Here is an 18,226-nt window from a genome sequence, read left to right as displayed (position 1 = left end):
GAATACGAGCAGAGTTGGTGGTCTTCGAGGACTTCGAATGCATGCAAAGGTAAGATGCAATATAACAACAAAACTCACATTTGGCCACATTCTCTCACTGTAAATCTCTCTCTCTCTTCCCTTAGTTGTCCATGTCACGTGAAACCATTAGATTTTCGTCAGTGAAATTTAAAGCCATTGATCAATCAAAGAAGCCCTAGCTAGGATGCTTTGGATTCTTCTTCCTACATTGAAACCTCTCCCTCTCGCCGTTGTGTCCACTCTTTCTCAAACCTTATTACTTATTGCATTGTTTTTTACAATATCTGACACCTCCCCTCCATTTTTGTTTTATAATGTTTCGCATGCCACAAAAAAAAAAAAAATGAAAAAAAGAACCGTCGATTTTTACAATATATTGGAGACCTCAGAGCTCGTACTTTGATTCCTGCATTGCATGTAACCAAACAAACCCCTCTCTCTCTCTCTACCAACTTCACCTTCTTCTTTTGCCTTCCTCAGCTTAAATTCATGTGATGCTGGAAAATTTTGCTCAAACACTCAAATGGGAAAGAAGAGTGGTACTTCATGGCTGACTATAGTGAAAAGGGCGTTCAGGTCTCCCACTAAAGATTACGATCAGCCAAAAAGTAGCAGAAGAAGAGATGAACATGAACCAGAAGAGGAAGAAAAGGTAACAATATTGCATACGATTTTTTCATAAGACGATATTATAAACTATTCTAATCTATGTTTTTTTTTTTTTTTACTTTTTGAGTACTCAATGTTTGGTTTGTGTACAGAAGAGAGAAAAGAGAAGGTGGCTTTTCCGGAAGCCTACTCTTCATGTTCAACAATGTGAAGCAAGGACAGTGACTGTAGATGCAAGTGCGCCTGTGAGTCCTGTTTTGGATGCTGAGCAACGGCATGCAATTGCTGTGGTCGCAGCAACTGCAGCTGTGGCTGAAGCAGCAGTGGCTACTGCCCAAGCGGCAGTAGAAATTGTTCGGCTCACTGAACCGAATAACTTTGCTAGAGAACACTATGCTGCTACACTCATTCAAACAGCATTCAGAGGTTACTTGGTAAGTAACTTACTAAGAGCATGTTCAAGATTGCTTAGGAAAAGGCCAAAATCACTTTTTAACAACAAATACACTTTTGACGGCGTTTAGAAGAAAATGTTTGAAACTGTTTCATCAGAATGAACTCCCAAGTCCTTTTTAAGACGCACTTGGATTTTCGATAAAAATTTCAACGTAGTACTTTTAGCAAAACCGCTATGAACAAAAGTGATTCTTATCAAAGCAGTCCCAAACCAGTCCTAAAACACAACAATAGAGCACAATATGGAGATGTGATTACTTACAGAGGTTATGGTCGTTATTTGAATTTTTTTTTACATATTGCAAATGTGGTTTTTGACTGAAGGCAAGGAGAGCTCTACATGCACTCAAGGGGCTGGTAAAGCTTCAAGCTTTAGTGAGAGGTCATAACGTTAGGAAGCAAGCAAACCTGACACTGAAATGCATGCAAGCTCTGGTTCGAGTACAAGATCAGGTTCGCAACGAAAGATCAAGGCTTTCGCATGACGCCGGTCGAAACTCCATGTTTGCTGAAACAGACCTTCACTTGTGGGAATCCAGATATCTTCGGGACATTCGTGACAGAAAGTCAATAGTATGCAGCAGCTGCTACCTCTTCACCTTTTTAGCATAATAATATGAATTTTATTTTCGTGCTTTTGCTTGATTTCGATAAAACTCGAGGGTTTTCTCAGTTACTAGTTTCCGGTGCTTGTCTAATTCCTCGTTCTTCTATTCCGCTACGTCAAGCAGTCTAGGGAGAAAAGTCTTGGTGAGGACTATTGGGACGAAGGGCTTGAACCCGTATTGCATAGTAGAAAGGAAGCTGCTTTAAAACGTGAAAAGGCTCTGGCTTATGCTTTCTCTCATCAGGTTGATCAATTTTCCATCACTCAAATATATGGTTCTTTTAGTGCTTGTGTGTTTGTTTTAGAAGAAAATTTTTCTCGAAATGAGATGGCAGGCGTTATCCCAAGCTAATCATACAATGCCATGTCAGAAAGTTGGTGATTGGTTTAGGACACCGTCACGTGCATGCATGTAAGTTTCTGTCTAACAAGCTAATGTCTTTAGTACTTTGATGCCTAATTGAAGATATGGAGGCCTGGGAGGAACCCGTCTGCAGGGAATGATGCAGAGCTAGAAGAGAGAACAAGATGGCTAGAAAGATGGATGGCCACGAAGCAATTTGAGAACAGAAGCCGAGCTTCAATTGACAAAAGGGACTCCATAAAAACAGTTGAGATCGATACGAATTCAAGGCCTTCCTCATGCACATCTTCAAATGTCCCAATTTCATCGTCACATTCGCAACATCAAAAGCAGCCGGCCTCCTACGCCATTGCTTCAGCTTCACCCCTGCACAAATCACAGTACATGAATCATCTCTCGCCTGCAACACCCTCTCCTTCAAAACCAAAAGCTCTGAAAGTGAGGACGGCGAGTCCAAGATGCCCGAAAGAGGAAAATTACTATTGTTCATCAGCTGCACACACACCAAGCTTATCAGGCACCAATGCTTATTGCAGCTTCAGGGGTGCAATGTGCCGTTCTGGAACACCAAATTACATGGCTTCTACTGAATCCGCAAAGGCCAAGGCTCGATCGCTTAGCACACCAAAAACAAGGCCTTCTACACCCGAGAGAGAAAGAGGCAGCGGTTCAGCCAAGAAGCGCCTTTTGTACCCTGTCTCGGCTGAGCCACAACAGCATGATTGTGTTGGCATTGATTGTAGTAGCTTTAGCCAGAACTTGAGAAGTCCTAGCTTCAAGAGTGTACAAAATAATGACTACTATGGGAGGCAGAACTTGTCGTCGTACGCCAATACCCTAGGGGGAGAGATTTCTCCATGTTCAACCACTGATCTGTGGTGAACCTAGTTTTTAATTTGTTGTCTGGTTTGGAACTGGAATGGAAATTTTATTATTGGTTTGGTTGGATGAGATGCTTTTTTCTCTGTTCTGTAATGTTCTAGCAATGAGAGGAGGTTTTTATTGAAAAAATTTATGATGCTTCGGAGTATAGGATATTTCAGATTGTTTAAACTATTAAATCTTGACTTCTGAAATTTTCAAAAATTATAACATGAAAAATCCGAAGTATGGAGTACTTCGAAGCACCATAGAAAATTTCCTTTATCCCACATCGGTATCATTGCTTTGACAATCGATGTAGGATGCAATCCCTTACTCTTCAATGGGATAGAAACCAAGGAACAAAGATTACCAAAGAGACCAATGAACAAAGTGAAGAATACTCAAATGGATTTTGGAATTTGGGTTCAAAAAGGAGAAAATGTAGGAGATTTGAAATCCTAACTGAATTTTTGATTCATTTTGTGGGCTAATTACAATAGGAGGTTGCAAGGGAATTTAATGACTAAAAAAAGGATGAAAATGGTGATTTTGAGACGTCCCATAAGGTTAATTTTTTGGGAAAGTTATATACAACTCAAAATGATACATCATGGTACAAGCCTAAAGTGAAATATTATTACAAGCAAAATTGGTTCGACTGGTTGGTTAAAGTAGTTTGCCCGTTCATGCATCCAAGCTCGTATACTCCTTGTAAATTAAAGTTGTTTATTATATCATTTTTTTTTTTAAAGTAGACTATTACAAAATATATTTGGAATTTACAACTCAAATAATGTTTGAACTAGAAAAGGAGTATTCAATCATGTTGTGATGCTGGCCCAGCCCCACACATCATACGGATGCAGGTAGGCAGAGAGGCTGGCCTCTCACCCATCTCTTTTTCTTCCTAGTTTTTAAGTGTCACAAGTTTTGGTAGATTCTGAGAATTTGCAAGTTGAGTTCAAGTGAGAGTAGGGTGAGGAAGAAGCTGATAGTTGTAATTGTTAGCGGATCATCGTCATCATTTGTCGATGCTGATTCTGAGTTAGGTTGTTTAGCCTCTGAAATTCTTCAGCACCAAATGTTTCTCAAGGCTGAATATAAGTTTTGTAGAATACGAGGTTTAGAACATGTGCAATCTGCATCGTGAGTCTTGCCATTATCTCTTTCACGTCTGAACAAGGTATGAGTTAAGCAAGTTGGACAAATTGCCGCGACGTTGAGTGAAACTCAATCTTCGTGGGTACGTTCTCGTTCTTATCTCTCTACTGTTATTGATTCGTACACTAGTGAGTAGTTTAGTTTAAGAGTTCAACATTTTCGTTTTAGGATGTTCTAAAATCTAGAACATAATGGCATAGTATGCAGGCAACAAAATCAACTAAAACAGTAACTATTCTCCCATTCATGATCAACCTCAAGAGTCAGACACAAAAGTTAGAACTTCAAACATTTAAGTGAAAACAAACCATCACTGCCCTCCTCAGTTAGTCAAATCAAATTCTTGCCTAGCATCTCCACTAGAGCTCTTCCAGATGGTGGAGCCGCTGTTGTAGCCATTAGAACCACCAGCAATGCCAAGGCACAAAGCTTCAGCCAATGGTCCACCAGGTGGTGACCCCATCGTCCATGACATAGGGTTCATCCACTGGGACTTCAAACCCCCAACACTATCCCTCTCTTCCCCCAAAACCCCAAGGCCCATTTGGGTATTTTCCCTCTCTTCATTGCTTCCTTCCCCTCCAGACATTGATAGAGTGAGAGATGAAAAGGGCAGCTTCTGGTTTGGAGAAACAAAAACTCTATCTTCTTCTCTCTCTGCTGATGTTGATGTTGACCATGCATCAATGAAATGCCTTGTCTGTTGAATTTGCACGCCTTGGATTTCACCTCTGTAATCTGTGTGCAAATTCAGTGAGCTTTCAGTTTGTTGCCTTGGAACATCCACATCTGTGTTAGTAGGCTTTGTGTAGTTGTGACTGCTGCTCTTTAGGCCCAGCTTGAATTGCATCATTTGCCCCCACTCTTGGTTTGAGCCACCCACAGCTGGGGCTTCCCCATTCATGAACCAAGCCAAGGACCTTCCATGGTCAAGGACAAAAACCTCATTTATTACACAAAACAAAGGAAACATCCAAGCAAGAACCACATCACATGAGAAGAACTTCTCTGCAACGAGATGTCACTGTAGCAGTATCACAATTCATTTATGCGATGCCAAGTAGAAAAGTTAAAACACATAGCAGTGATTGATAGAATTTAAATACCGCTGCAGTGGCATCTTGTTGTAGGTGTTTCTCTAGAAACAACTTTCTGTCATGGGATGGTACAGTATTACAAGCCAATTAAGCAATGCCAAGTGAAAATGTTAAAACACATTGTAGTGACTAATTGCTTGAAATACTGTTATGCTACAGTGACATCCTGTGCACATTAATAGGGAACGGATAAGAACAAGGCAATAAAATACAGCCGAATTAATGAGTTTTGGTCCTATGTTTCATAGCATTAAAAAATTGAATCCAAACCTAACCTAACCCAAAACCAAACCCACCTGGGTTGGACATGTGATCCAGCAGCAGCGGCAGCACAAGGAACCATGTTGCTAGAATATGAACTTTGCCGGTTGGTGATGTTGCTTTGTCTGAAAAAATTAGACGTAGGACTTCTCATGTTGTTGTTGTTGGTGAGGAAGTTGGGGTTTGGGGTTTGGGATTCCACAGGCTTTCTTGAACGGTTCCTGGTCTTGTGAGCGTGTCTCTCACAGTACTTCAGATCCGGAGCTACATCTCTGGAACACCTCCATTTTTTTCCATCAGTTCTTTTGCACCTCCATGGCTCCGGATCCGAGCTCCCAGAAATCCCCAACTCCAGTGAACCCTTCACCACTAAACAAAAAACCCAATAACAAAGTAAAACAAAGGAATGGTTTTTTTTGTATTTTTAAGACAAGGAACACAAACGTTGTTAAAATAGACCTAACGATGGAGTCTGCCTACAAATCCATCGGAGTTCACGGGCACTTAGAGCCGTTGGATCCAATCTACGGGTTGAATGTAAGGGCTCTAAGTGCCGAAATATGCAATACTCCAGTGTATTGTTGAAAAATTCCAAAAGATGAAAAAAACAAGGAGAAAGATTTACAATTTGGGAACAAACGAGGGACATTTGATGTGTTCTTGGAAGTTGGTAAAAGTAATTGGGAAGGGACAGGGGACGAGTCCATCATGTACTTGTAAATCATTGTCTGTCTCTCAAGCTCTTCCCTTTGAGCTGCTGTAAAAGGGAGTCTCACATTCACCATTCCACCTATTCAAATTCAAAAATTTCATATAAAAAATTTAAAATTTAAAAAACCCAACAGAAAAAGGACCAGAAAATAACAAAACTGTTCATCAAGTATGGAATCTTTGTTATTTTTTTTTTAAGAAATAAAGGTGGGAACTTTACCTGAGGAACTGAAAGCCAAGGTGTGATCAGAGCCAGGCAGATGGTGCTGCAGAGACTTTGGGAGGACAAAATCAGAACCGACAGGATTGTATAATTCAGTCGGACAACTCGGGACTGGATTGCTTGTGTTGCAAAACAAAGGTCCACCACCAGCACCAGGACTGTTATCCCAAACCCCACAAGCTTCTCTTCCTGCACTGGCAAGCAGAGGATCATGATGATGAGGATGATGATGCATCGCCGTCATCGTCTTCTTCCGAGGAAATGATTGCTGGGTTTGTTGGGTTTGCTGGGTGTTTTGCATCATCAAACCCAGCCACTCTGTTTCTGCTGCTGCTCCCTTCTCAGCAAACCCATTTCTTTTTCCCATGATTTGGTATTAAAAAAAACTCAAAAAATTGAAATAAAAAAGGGCACCTTTTCTGAGTTTTTCTCACTGCCTTCCCCTTCAATGTTCAACCCCACAAAACTCCAAAAAGGAAAATGGCCTTAATTACAACCCACGCTAGCTTTACCTCTCTCTCTCTCTCTCTCTCTCTCTCTCTCTCTCTCTTCTGTGGGTGCGAGTGTGGTGGTGTTGTGGGGGGTTTGCTAGGGTGTGGCGGTGCCGCCATTTTTAGCCATGTGTTGGGCTTTGCTTCCCAAGTTTCCAACATTACTTCCTCCTATGAATAAGGACAAAACTAGTACAAGCAGCTGGCAACAAACCCAGAACAACATCTCTCTCTCTCTCACCGTGGCACATAACGTTTACTTCACGTCTAATCTAACAGTGTTAAGTTTCTAAAAGTAGGGGATTATAGGTCCCAATATTTGGCCATAAAAAGGAAAATGATTCTTTCCTTTTTTTTATCCATCTTCTCCTTTTATATTATTTATTTTATATTTTTTATTCTATAAAAAATTAATATAAGATGTAGACGTAACTTAATCGTAACCATTCAAATAGAAGGGAAGAGAAAAAAAGAAAAAAAAGAATCCTACTCCCATAAATAGAGGGCACCACTTGAAAAAAATTAATTAGCTACAATAGTGTGTTCTTTTCAACATTAATTATTTTAAAAAATTTTTAACGAAAATAACATTTTTACTTTAAAAAGTCACTTATGATACTATTCACTTACAAAACTTTTTTGTCATTTTGATTAAAACTCAAAGTTTTCAAATTCTTTTCATTAGTTTTCATTTATTTTAAATAGTTGTTTCTTCTTCGTTTATTTGTAAGTATGAGGTTTTATATTCGAATTTTATTGATAACGAGTTCGATATCAATTTATTATATATGACACGTGTCGCTTAACCTACATCCTGACTCTTAATATAAATATATTTTTAATTCGAAACGGATAGTCTAGTGAAAAGCGAACAAAGGTTTGAAACCTTCAAACCAAGTAAGGACTTCACCAGATGCATTCTTTGGGCCGACTTTACTTTAATATTAAAAGTATGTTACTGCCTTATGCGATACTAAAACTCCATAAGAGGTGCATTAATATGCTATTAACGTGTGGTAGGAGACTTATATTAAAAAAAATGTTTCACATCTTTCTGTGACATCCTACATCTCCCATGGGAGTAATCCTTAAATGTATATTCCCATCCCTACCTAGCACGAGGCCTTTTGGGAGCTCACTGGCTTCGGGTTCCGTAGGAACTCCGAAGTTAAGCGAGAAGGGAGTTAGAGCAATCCCATGATGGGTGACCCACTGGGAAGTTGCTCGTGAGTTCCCAAAAACAAAACCGTGAGGGAATGGTAAGCCAAAGCGGACAATATCGTGCTACGGTGGTGGAGCGGGCCCGGGAAGTGATCCGCCCCGGGCGGGGATGTGACAATTTGGTATCAGAGCCTAACCCTGGTCGCGTGTGTGGACGTCGGGCCCCTAAGGGGGGTGGATTGTGACATTCCACATCGCCCAGGGGAGTGATCCTTATATGTATATTCCCATCTCTACCTAACATGAGGCCTTTTGGGAGCTCACTGGCTTCGGGTTCTGTAGGAACTCCGAAGTTAAGCGAGAAGTGCTCGAGAGCAATCCCAGGATGGGTGACCCATCGGGAAGTTCTCGTGTGAGTTCCCAAAAACAAAACCGTGAGGGAATGGTAAGCCCAAAGCGGACAATATCGTGCTACGGTGGTGGAGCGGGCCCGGGAAATGATCCGCCCCGGGCGGGGATGTAACAATTTGGTATCAGAGCCTAACCCTGGTCGCATGTGTGCCGACGTGGACGTCGGGCCCCTAAGGGGGGTGGATTGTGACATCCCACATCGCCCAGGGGAGTGATCCTTATATGTATATTCCCATCTCTACCTAACACGAGGCCTTTTGGGAGCTTACTGGCTTCGGGTTCTGTAGGAACTCCGAAGTTAAGCGAGAAGTGCTCGAGAGCAATCCCAGGATGGGTGACCCATCGGAAAGTTCTCGTGTGAGTTCCCAAAAACAAAACCGTGAATGAATGGTAAGCCCAAAGCGGACAATATCGTGCTATGGTGGTGGAGCGGACCCGGGAAGTGATCCGTCCCGGGTCGGGATGTGACATTTCTCCTTGTAATTTAGAATAATTCAGTATAGGTGCTTGTTTAAAAAAAAATTATATATGGAAAAATTATTATTATTATTATTAAGAGAACGAGAGAAAACTTGAAAATTTTACATTAATTTAGAAAAGCAGAGAATTTCGAATGCAAAACGCATAGGTAGAAATCCAATATTTTTTCCATCAAGTTATTAGACTACATGCACACGAATTTAAATCGCAACAAGGGGCTATTAAGATAAGATTACATACATTCGGTAAATCTAAATCCGCCTCCGCTGTTGTTCCACCAACTATTTATGATGACAGCGTCCAACGGAATTGTGCTACAATTCCTTGGATATTGTTCAACTTCACTAAAAATTATTGGAATTTTGTAGTTCAAAAAATATATGAATGTTGATATTTTGAAAGAGAAGACAATTGTCATTTTTTATAATGTTAGGAAGAATAAATTTGTAAATAAAATTTTATAAACTAAATAACATGTAAGTTGATGATTGAATTATTACTTTAGTATTGATAAACGTGATCATTCCTATTAGTTGCACATCATTTAGTTTGTAAATTTTATCTACAAATTTAGTATCCCTAATATTACCTTTCTGTAAAACTTTCAATTAGATTTAAATTTTTAATTTGAAAAATATTAAGAAGACTCTCTTAAAAAGTGAAATATCTCATGAACACTATGTCATTTTATATTTTTTTGCATAATATTTTATAATATTGTCACAAAAATTAATGTAAAGATGCGGGTTGATAGAAAATTCATTGAAAATTTTCCTAGCATTTCTCTTTTTATATATTTCAATTTGTTCGATAGCAGACCGTAAGCATTGACTACTTCTAGAGAAACGAGTCAAAATATTTTTAGTGCAGAAGCAAGGCTCTCATTGGTAGTCTGTCATTTTGTACAACTGACACGTTGAGACTCTAACGTAAGCTTGACGGCATCATATCCCGCCGTTAACATATGTCAAGCATTGGGAAGCATCAAGTCACGTGCATGTAGTGTTTCGTGCCGTATTCCAAACACACTGAAAAATCTTTCGCTTCAAGAATTATTGGAGATTTTGAAAGGAAAAGGGCTGGTGAGATGTTGATGCAGTAACCAACTTCGCCATGGTTAATTGACGTTCGCCCATCTCACTCGCCCTATTAATTTAGACCCCACAAATGTTGAGACATTTAATTTAGCAAATTGGTTTAGGGAATGTTTTATAACTTATGCAACACATTGATTTGAAACCTTTCGTTCTCTCTACCCAAAAATGATGCATAAAAGTTTAATGTGATGGTGTGAATAATTAATAAGTTTTGGGTAGTTTGGTTATGTCTGATATGTTGTTTATATATCTGGGTGGAGCCCAAATCATTCATGTCTTTGTCTCTCGGATTTGTGATTAGTGAGTTTACTAGTGTCATGGTCGATGTTTAGTTGCACGAGTAAGGATTGTGGACTGGCCTTGTATTTCGGATTAAGGTTTGAGAAAATGAGGTCCAATTGTCCCTACTTAAGAATTGAGTGTTGACGATACATAATAAGTATAGTCGGATTTCAATTAGTCGTATCCAATACTTAAAGCTCAATTCATTATTATCCAAGGACCTCCAATGTGATCTAATTTAGAAGAGATTCTTGGGTATGGCCACTTGTGTCACAAAGATTGTGGACAGAACTCGTATATTGGACTAATGTTCGAAAAAAATGGCCAATTTGTTCCCTAACTGAGACTTGAGTGTCAAAGACACATGATAAGTCTAGTTAGATTCCAATTAGTCTTATCGAATGATCAAATCACAATCCAATGCTATCCAAGTGGTTCGACCAAATGGGACCAAATTTATGAGAGATTCTTGAATATATCTACTCATTCTACGTCACTCATCCGTTAAAGACACACACAAGAAGGAATCATATCTTACACAAGCCCATTTTGGGGAGCTTGAATGCAAGGATTTGCCATTATGTGTCTTGAGCGGATTGGTGACTTAACACAGTTGACCCTACCTAAAAATTTCTCCTAATATATATAGAAATTTTTTGCCAAGTAAGTGAGAATCAGAGTGAAACATTGTGGCCAAGAAAAATATTATATGGGTACATATATAGAGTACCTTGGTGTAACATGAAGGGCTGAATTAAAGATTACAATTACTTTGGCAGCCTTGTCAAATATCATGGTAGGGTAAAAATCTTGAAGCTGATTTCAAAGTACATTTTCATGTCCACGGTACTACCTTGAAGACTGAAGAGATGAGAAGAGAGTAATATGGACAAGGAGTCGTACGCAGTACCATTTCTGATGATTTCAAAGGATAAGATTCATGCAGTGTAGAACCAGTACTTGTTTTTGTATTTCTTGCTTTTAGACCTAGAGATCCTAAATTTGTAATCTCATGATTTTAGACGGTGAATTGCTTGTTGCACAATGTGATCGAAAAATACTCGTCTATCTTGTTTAGATATTATTATTAATTCCCGTGTTAAACGACATAATTGATATCTCATAAATTTATGATAAATGTTGATAATAAATTTACATAAAAATAATAATTAACACGTGTGAATTGATAATATCTTACGTCCGTCTTACAATTAGACTAAAAATCCTTTCATTTGTTTAATGCTTTATAAATTGTTTGCTAATTCGGGAATGATAGTTACCTTCTATTGTATCTTCTTTTTATTTTTTATTTTTTTGAAGAACTTGTATCTTCTTTTTATTTTTTATTTTTTTGAAGAACTTGTATCTTCTTTTTGGTATTCTCATTATACAACGTGGTTTACTGATAAAAACCGTCTTATCTCAAAAAAACCATCTTTGTGAAACTTAAACCTGATAGAAAATTGTTTATCCCTTTACCTGTTATCTATTAAACATACGAGCTTTGTGTTTTGATTACATAGCAATGATCCTTTAAAGATAATCCCAAAAAAATGAACAGCTTTGCAGATTAAAAATGAGAAGGTAAAACGGCAAGTGGCCCTCTACCACAGTGGTTAAGAGAAATATCGCTCTTACACCACGTTGTGGGTTCGAATCCCGTTGGCTTCCTATCCTAATATATAATCTAACAAATATTATCGTTTGATTAAAAAAAAAAAAAGAAAAAAAAAAGGAAGGTAAAATGGAAAATTACAAAGGAGAAGGTATGTAGCATTCTTTAGCGGTTCATCTTAATCATACATGTACTAGATGAGAATTTTAAATGCTGACACAAAAATTGACGTTAAACTTTGAGGTGACAGAAAGTCTATAAAAAATCGAACTTTAAAAAAATCTCCTTAGCATTTCTCTATCTTTGTATTAACCTGGTTTAGTCTTCCTAACAGTTATGGACCCTCTAAATAGAAACAATTTTGTGCAGAGCTTCCAGGGTGTAATACCATCACAAATTCGGTTAATGATTGCATTCTTCTCAAGTGGCAAAGTGAATGGTTTTAAATCATATATGTTATACCTTTTCTGTTTCCCACAAAGTTGTTTAATTGGATGGTAATCTTCTCTAAACATCAAAGAATCTTCTCTTCCCAAAATGATAATCTAACAAAGATCAACCCTCATGTGCTGCACTATAAGCATGAACATTAATATATCTAGTTGTTACTTCTATATGTAAAATTGACAATAATCACTGATACTAGTTGTATACAAGGTAGAGGAGGGATGGGCGGTGGGTTTCCGGGTGTAATGGTCCTCACCCCTTCAAGGGAGGGTAGGTGCCTCGCATCGCACGTGACCATTGACGAAGAGTTAATCTCATCTAATCTTTCTCTATTTAAAAATAAAAAGGCCTAGCCATGTCGAATACTCTCATTAATCATTGATATCTTTTTTACCCGTCTCATTAGCCACTAATATGTCTTTACTCACCTGATTATCACTATTAGATCTTTTATACATCCTTATTTTATGCAACTAATGTTACTGACTATTGTCGGGTTTTTATAGCAAATGTGGGTTGTTGACATTTCTATATCATGGTCCAACCTCACTATGGACCAAGTAGATATGATCTGAAATTTTTGGGCATGTCATATACCATGTGTGGTCCTTTCCTTGTAGATAAAGGCATGTGTGGTCCTTTTTGGGAAGGAAACCAACTGTTCATGCAACCCTCCGGCATTTTCCAGTCTCCTAAATTGATCATCTCCTAAATCCACCTCCAAATAGAGACCCAAAACATTTCCACATAATCTGTTTTACAAACCATCTAATTATTTATGTACTAAAAATCCAGAATCTCAAGTGAAAAAAGAAGAAGAAGAAGAAGAAGCATGTGCATGTGTAGGTGTATTCAAAACTAAAAAATACACTCACTTGAGTGGACTGAAAAATGAAGCATGTGCATGTATTCTGACAAGTCAAAAGCATCACAGATTTAGAATAAAGTCAAAATTTTTAATTTAAAGCCTTGATCAGATCCAAAGCAAGACTTTTTCTGATTAATTTCATCATACACAAAAATGTGCAATAACCACAAAAATCATACCACTCTTTCAACAATCCACATAAAAAAAAAAAAAAATTAAAAAAATAAACTAACATGAAAAATGACGTAAAATAATTAGAAATCAAATTTTAATTGCTGAATTGATCAACGATATAGAGAGCAAAAAATTGATCATTCAAACAATTAAAATTTGAAAAATGATCATTTTAACGCATTTTCCAATTCACATTACGATCTTTCAACTAATAATGAAACTATTGGATCTAATCGGGCTCTTTTGCTTCATAAGAATTCTGAGCTGAGCTTTTTGGCACTCAAGCTTTGTGCCCCAATGCCTACTTTTTGATCCAATTGCTCTGACAACTCTTGGGAATTCAACAAACCCCTTGATCCCTCTCTTTATGTGAGGATTTTCTGGTTCTGGTGAGGCTCTTTTCTGAACCGCCATGGATGAAAACCCACCGCTGTTTTCACTGAAAGCTGCTTTTTCACCCAAAAGCACTTCCCTTGAAGTTGCAGTAGAAAAACTGGAAACAGAATCATTGTTCCTATCACCACAAAAAGCCCCAGACTTTTCACTGGAACTATCCAAACTAGCAACGTTAACAACCTCATTTTTATGTTTGATCTTGAAATGTGAGTTCTCGGCGGCACACAGCATTTGTTTACACCCCTCCAACTCTAACACCTTCTCTTCGAACAGAAGTCTCGCCTCGGCGAGCTTCATCTGAACTCTCTCCTCCCTCAGCACCTCCGCCATTCGAAGCATTTTCCTCTCCTCCTCTATCTCTTTCCTCATCTTCGTGATCTCCGACTTCCCGAAAGAAATCTCTCTAGCAAGCTCCTCGCAAACCCTCTCGATCGCTTCTCTCGCCCTCCTCTCCTCCCCCAACTCCTTGGCCAACCTCTTGTTCGAGCTCTCCAACTTCTTCCGCGCCTTACGCTGGTACTCGAGCTCGGCTTTCATTTCGATGATCTGGGCTCGCGTGTAATCCATCTCGGACTCCATTACCGGCTTGAAGAAGGTGAGATCCCAGAAGGAAGCGGCGAGCTTGCGGGCGGAGATGGGGAGGTGCAGGCAATGATGAACTTGTTGTTGCGGTTGCTTGTTGCTAAAGTCTTGGCATTGCTGCTGCTGGTTTTGTGGTTGTAGGGGAGGATTTTGATGGGGTTTTTGAGAATTATAAAAAGGGTTTTCGTACAGTTTCCAGGTAGGGAAAGCGGAGGTGGTGATTTCAATATTTCTGGTATTTCCTGGGCTAGGAGGAGGAGTACTATTGGTGCTCATCATCATGAACATCTTCTCCATATCTTCTTCTTTTGTGTGTAGTCTTTTTCCTTCTCAAATCCCTTTCTTTGCTGCTGCTTTCTTTTTACCTTTCTCTTTATTTTTCTTCTAATGGGGACTATCTCAGCCAGGAAAGCAATTGGGGTAGGCCCATTTGATCTTTGGAGGGAAGTTGCTTTGGAGATGTGGATGGATTGTGTTGTTTCAAAGAAAAAAAATTATACCAGATCACATGCACCTCCCACTCATCAATACCATGCTTGAGGTGACCTTAAATTGGAAAAAAAAAAATTATCTACCATGTCCGTACTGCCACATAGTGTTGCTAGTTTACATATAATAATACAAGTGAACGATATAATTGATATTTCATAAATTTATGATGTAACGAAAGTAAACAGATTCGACTAATGCTTGGTGGTTTAAGTGGTAAGGAGCTTGTTCTTCTTAAGCAGGTCTCGAGTTCGAACCTTGTGAATGGAACAACCATCATTGGAAGAGCTTGCCCTCCGAATGAGGTCCGACCCGGCTCGAGGGATTAGTCCTCGCTTAGGGGATACCCTGGATTCATCCAAAAACAAGTAAACAGATTCGTATATTACGACATAAATAGTTATTACGTGATAATATCATAACCGCACGGGATAAAACTTGTCCTTGAATTGGTCTCTCTCTCCTTATTGATGGATCACCTCTCTTTTGGACTTGGAGTGACTTAAATTAGTGGTGGAATGTAATTAATGAGGCCACCAACATGCCAGCCATAGGCTGTCCTAATGGTCAACACAATTGAATGAAGTCTCATAGCAATTTAGCATCACCAAATTAACTGAGTCTCTGTTTCAATCATACACAAAGTTACTTAGTTGGGAATTCCACAGGACGAATCGATGGTCATGACACGAACACTCATCTCATCACTTAAATTCTTAATCGAGTTGTATATTCGATATGTATTTGATCTAATATCTTAGTAGATAAAGTGTTTGGATTTTTTCTCATGCATTTTAGGTTCAAAACTCTTCTAATTCCTAAATTATTGTAATACTTTCGAACTCTCCCCCTTACCTCCCCATAATAATAGTAAAATTAATAAAAAACAGAGTTGTATATTCGACGAGTAGAGAAAGTTAATGGAAAATCTCATCTCTATTCATTCTACAAGCTCCACATGGTTGGTCTCCTTTGTGTTGTTTGTTTTCTCGATGCATGGCCCCCTCCACTGGTTCATAAAAAACTAACTATATTATTTGATTACTCCCGACGTAACACTTAGATGACAAGATAGACTACTCATAAAAAAAAGTGCTGCTAGCGACACTCTGTTTTATCTTTCATACATTCTCTGTTAATTTATGTTCATTAATTATATTTACTTCATTCGATTTGACACTTAAAAATTTAATAAGATATGTAGATAGTACCACCCATAGAAAAATTGTACAATGCACCTTCGAAACTTGGTTATATCGGTCCCCCTTAGAACCCCACTTCAACTTTACCCATATGCAAGAGATTTTAACAAGGACACCAAGACAATAAAGGTTGGAGCAACGTATGCGGTCCAAATCAGAGGTCGGAGCCCAAATAAGCACGGGTTGAATTTTGTTGTTTTACTTGTCATGATTTGCTCTACAATCAACTCCCAACATATGTTTTATTTGTTGTATGTTACAATTGGACATATCTCTCTTCATGTAACTAAATTACTAATTCACGATATGTAAGTTTTTCCGTCTTAATCCAAATTTGAAAAGGATAATGGGGAGTTTTGAAAGCATATTTTTCAGGTGTTTCTTTGCCTACTAAGACTTCGATTAAATATCATGACCATGAAATGGCAATGAATAGACATGTTCTTGCACATGCACTTAGAAAATATCCTAGAAAAAGTTAGGATTTAGAGAACCATCTCTCAATTATTTATAGGCGGTTAGAAAAATACCCATGTTCTATTTGTTTTCCTTAAAGCAATGAAATCTAAGGAGCAACCCACATGCTCTATTTTAGGACTATCACATTCACATGCCTTATATTCCTAAATTCATTTTTTTTTTTAACAAACGATATTATTTGTACTAAGGGGAAGGGGGTGAGCTTAGGCTCACAATAAGTTACTAATAATGTCGTTCAAATTCTCCTTTTACGAGAATCAAACTTAAGATCTCTCACTTACAAGTGAACAGGAATACCACTAGACCGTAATACTAAATGGCTTCTAAATTCCAATTATTACTCAATTATTTTGGTCGTTTAGTGCACATACTTGTTGGATCCTAGAAATTTTGTGTAAAATTCCTTGTTTTTTAGGAAGGGAAAAAAAAAAAAAAAACTCCTAATAGAAATCTAGTTATAAATAAGTCGAAGTTTGGCAGGAGCTATTACTCAGAAGTCCAAAATAGTCATGATGCACTTTTATTATTCTAATTTCTCATTCGTAGAACAATAACGGACGAGTGAACGATGATGTTTTTGAAGTGTAAATATTTAGATATGGAAGCCCTAATTGTGCAAACATTCCATTTGGGAAGTCAGTGGGATTAGCTAGCCCAGGTGGTGATGAAACATGGAAAATGAGTTGCGATTAAATTAGATCGAGGCTCGATTCCCTTTCATCGTAACGAAACAAGACGTATGTTTGGACAACCAATCAATCGGGAGGGGGAAATTGGGCTTGTAGCTAACCCTTATTGGGCTTGAGGAGCACACTAATTCCTACAGAGCTGGAGGCCCAATCACTAGATCCGACTGAACCCACTATACGAAAACGATCACCAACCGACTCATAAAAATTGACCTGCTAACTGCTAAGCAGGTCGATGCACCTATCAAAAATTGATGACCAAACCAACAAGATTTTTTCTTGTTCATTTGATTTGGTCTTTGTCCTTAATTCCATCTAAATACTTGGAATTTCCGAAAAGATAAAACTAAATTGGCACTTGATGAAATGGTCAAGATAAGTGTGCTGCTACGGTGCATTGGACATGTCTACTTTTGCGTATAATACAAAGCGGCAACTTCTCCGAAATGACTGCACGACAAGGAAATGCAATTACGAATTGATTATTATTATCTTTTTTTTTTTTTTTTTTTATAAATCCAAAAGTCAAACTAGGCACCACGGGCGAACATGAACGAGTTCACAAGTTGCCGATGGATTGTTTGGTGGATAGAGCTTTTCTTTTCAATTTTATTGCGTTTCGGGTTTAAAACTTTCAACTTCAACTGATCAAGTTTAGAGTAATAATATCGCTTTGTAATAAACTAGATGAAACATGCCATCTAACAGGTTTCTAAGAGCCATTTAGTACTATGGTTTAGTGGTATTCCTCTTCACTTATAAGTGAGAAGCCTCAAGTTCAATTCTTGCCAAAGGCAAATTTGAACCCCATTATTGCTAGCTCATTGTGAAACTTAAAAAAGAGAAAAAAAAAAGAGACGTTTCTTCTCAAATTCTAAGTGGACTGATGCAAATATGTCATCCCAACCTTACTGAGAAAAAAATAGGGTTTTGGAAAAGTGAGAGAATCACACTTCTAGCAATGTAGCGTAGACACAACCCGTGGTTT

General features: G+C 38.3%; 3 protein-coding genes across 3 annotated transcripts; 1 reads left to right on the top strand and 2 right to left on the bottom strand.

Annotated features, from left to right (window-relative positions):
* Window positions 1-259: 259 nt before the first annotated feature.
* On the top strand, window positions 260-3,005 carry LOC103950697 (protein IQ-DOMAIN 17-like). The gene is made up of 5 exons (XM_048589212.1): window positions 260-673; window positions 783-1,064; window positions 1,411-1,659; window positions 1,818-1,937; window positions 2,160-3,005. The coding sequence occupies exons 1-5, from the start codon at window positions 545-547 to the stop codon at window positions 2,937-2,939; spliced, it is 1,560 nt and encodes a 519-aa protein (XP_048445169.1). The 5' UTR covers window positions 260-544; the 3' UTR covers window positions 2,940-3,005.
* Window positions 3,006-4,298: 1,293 nt separating this feature from the next.
* LOC103950698 (growth-regulating factor 8) lies at window positions 4,299-7,025 on the bottom strand. Its single transcript, XM_009361922.3, has 4 exons — window positions 6,372-7,025; window positions 6,066-6,230; window positions 5,476-5,809; window positions 4,299-5,002 (listed from the first exon to the last, which is right to left on the bottom strand). The coding sequence occupies exons 1-4, from the start codon at window positions 6,739-6,741 to the stop codon at window positions 4,405-4,407; spliced, it is 1,467 nt and encodes a 488-aa protein (XP_009360197.1). The 5' UTR covers window positions 6,742-7,025; the 3' UTR covers window positions 4,299-4,404.
* A 6,115-nt stretch (window positions 7,026-13,140) lies between these two features.
* LOC125479782 (protein BRANCHLESS TRICHOME) lies at window positions 13,141-14,919 on the bottom strand. Its single transcript, XM_048589770.1, has one exon. The coding sequence runs from the start codon at window positions 14,673-14,675 to the stop codon at window positions 13,605-13,607; it is 1,071 nt and encodes a 356-aa protein (XP_048445727.1). The 5' UTR covers window positions 14,676-14,919; the 3' UTR covers window positions 13,141-13,604.
* Between the last annotated feature and the right edge of the window lie 3,307 nt (window positions 14,920-18,226).

The sequence above is a fragment of a genome, unplaced genomic scaffold (genome assembly GCF_019419815.1).
Source record: "Pyrus x bretschneideri cultivar Hongxiangsu unplaced genomic scaffold, Pyrus_bretschneideri_v1 Contig3, whole genome shotgun sequence".
Classification (NCBI taxonomy): Eukaryota; Viridiplantae; Streptophyta; class Magnoliopsida; order Rosales; family Rosaceae; genus Pyrus; species Pyrus x bretschneideri.
The sequence above is the reverse complement of the archived record's forward strand: the minus strand, read 5'-3'. Positions and strand labels throughout refer to the sequence as shown.

Bases quoted from the DNA above. Each gene is read 5' to 3' on its own strand.
- LOC103950698 (XM_009361922.3), bottom strand. From the start codon at position 6,741: ATGGGAAAAAGAAATGGGTTTGCTGAGAAGGGAGCAGCAGCAGAAACA. The intron at 6,231-6,371 runs GTAAAGTTCCCA...GAATTTGAATAG, and splicing joins CTTGGCTTTCAGTTCCTCAG to GTGGAATGGTGAATGTGAGA. The intron at 5,810-6,065 runs GTAAATCTTTCT...TTTTTTGTTTAG, and splicing joins CCCTCGTTTGTTCCCAAATT to TGGTGAAGGGTTCACTGGAG.
- LOC103950697 (XM_048589212.1), top strand. From the start codon at position 545: ATGGGAAAGAAGAGTGGTACTTCATGGCTGACTATAGTGAAAAGGGCG. The intron at 1,065-1,410 runs GTAAGTAACTTA...TTTTGACTGAAG, and splicing joins CAGCATTCAGAGGTTACTTG to GCAAGGAGAGCTCTACATGC. The intron at 1,938-2,159 runs GTTGATCAATTT...GCCTAATTGAAG, and splicing joins CTTATGCTTTCTCTCATCAG to ATATGGAGGCCTGGGAGGAA.
- LOC125479782 (XM_048589770.1), bottom strand. From the start codon at position 14,675: ATGGAGAAGATGTTCATGATGATGAGCACCAATAGTACTCCTCCTCCT.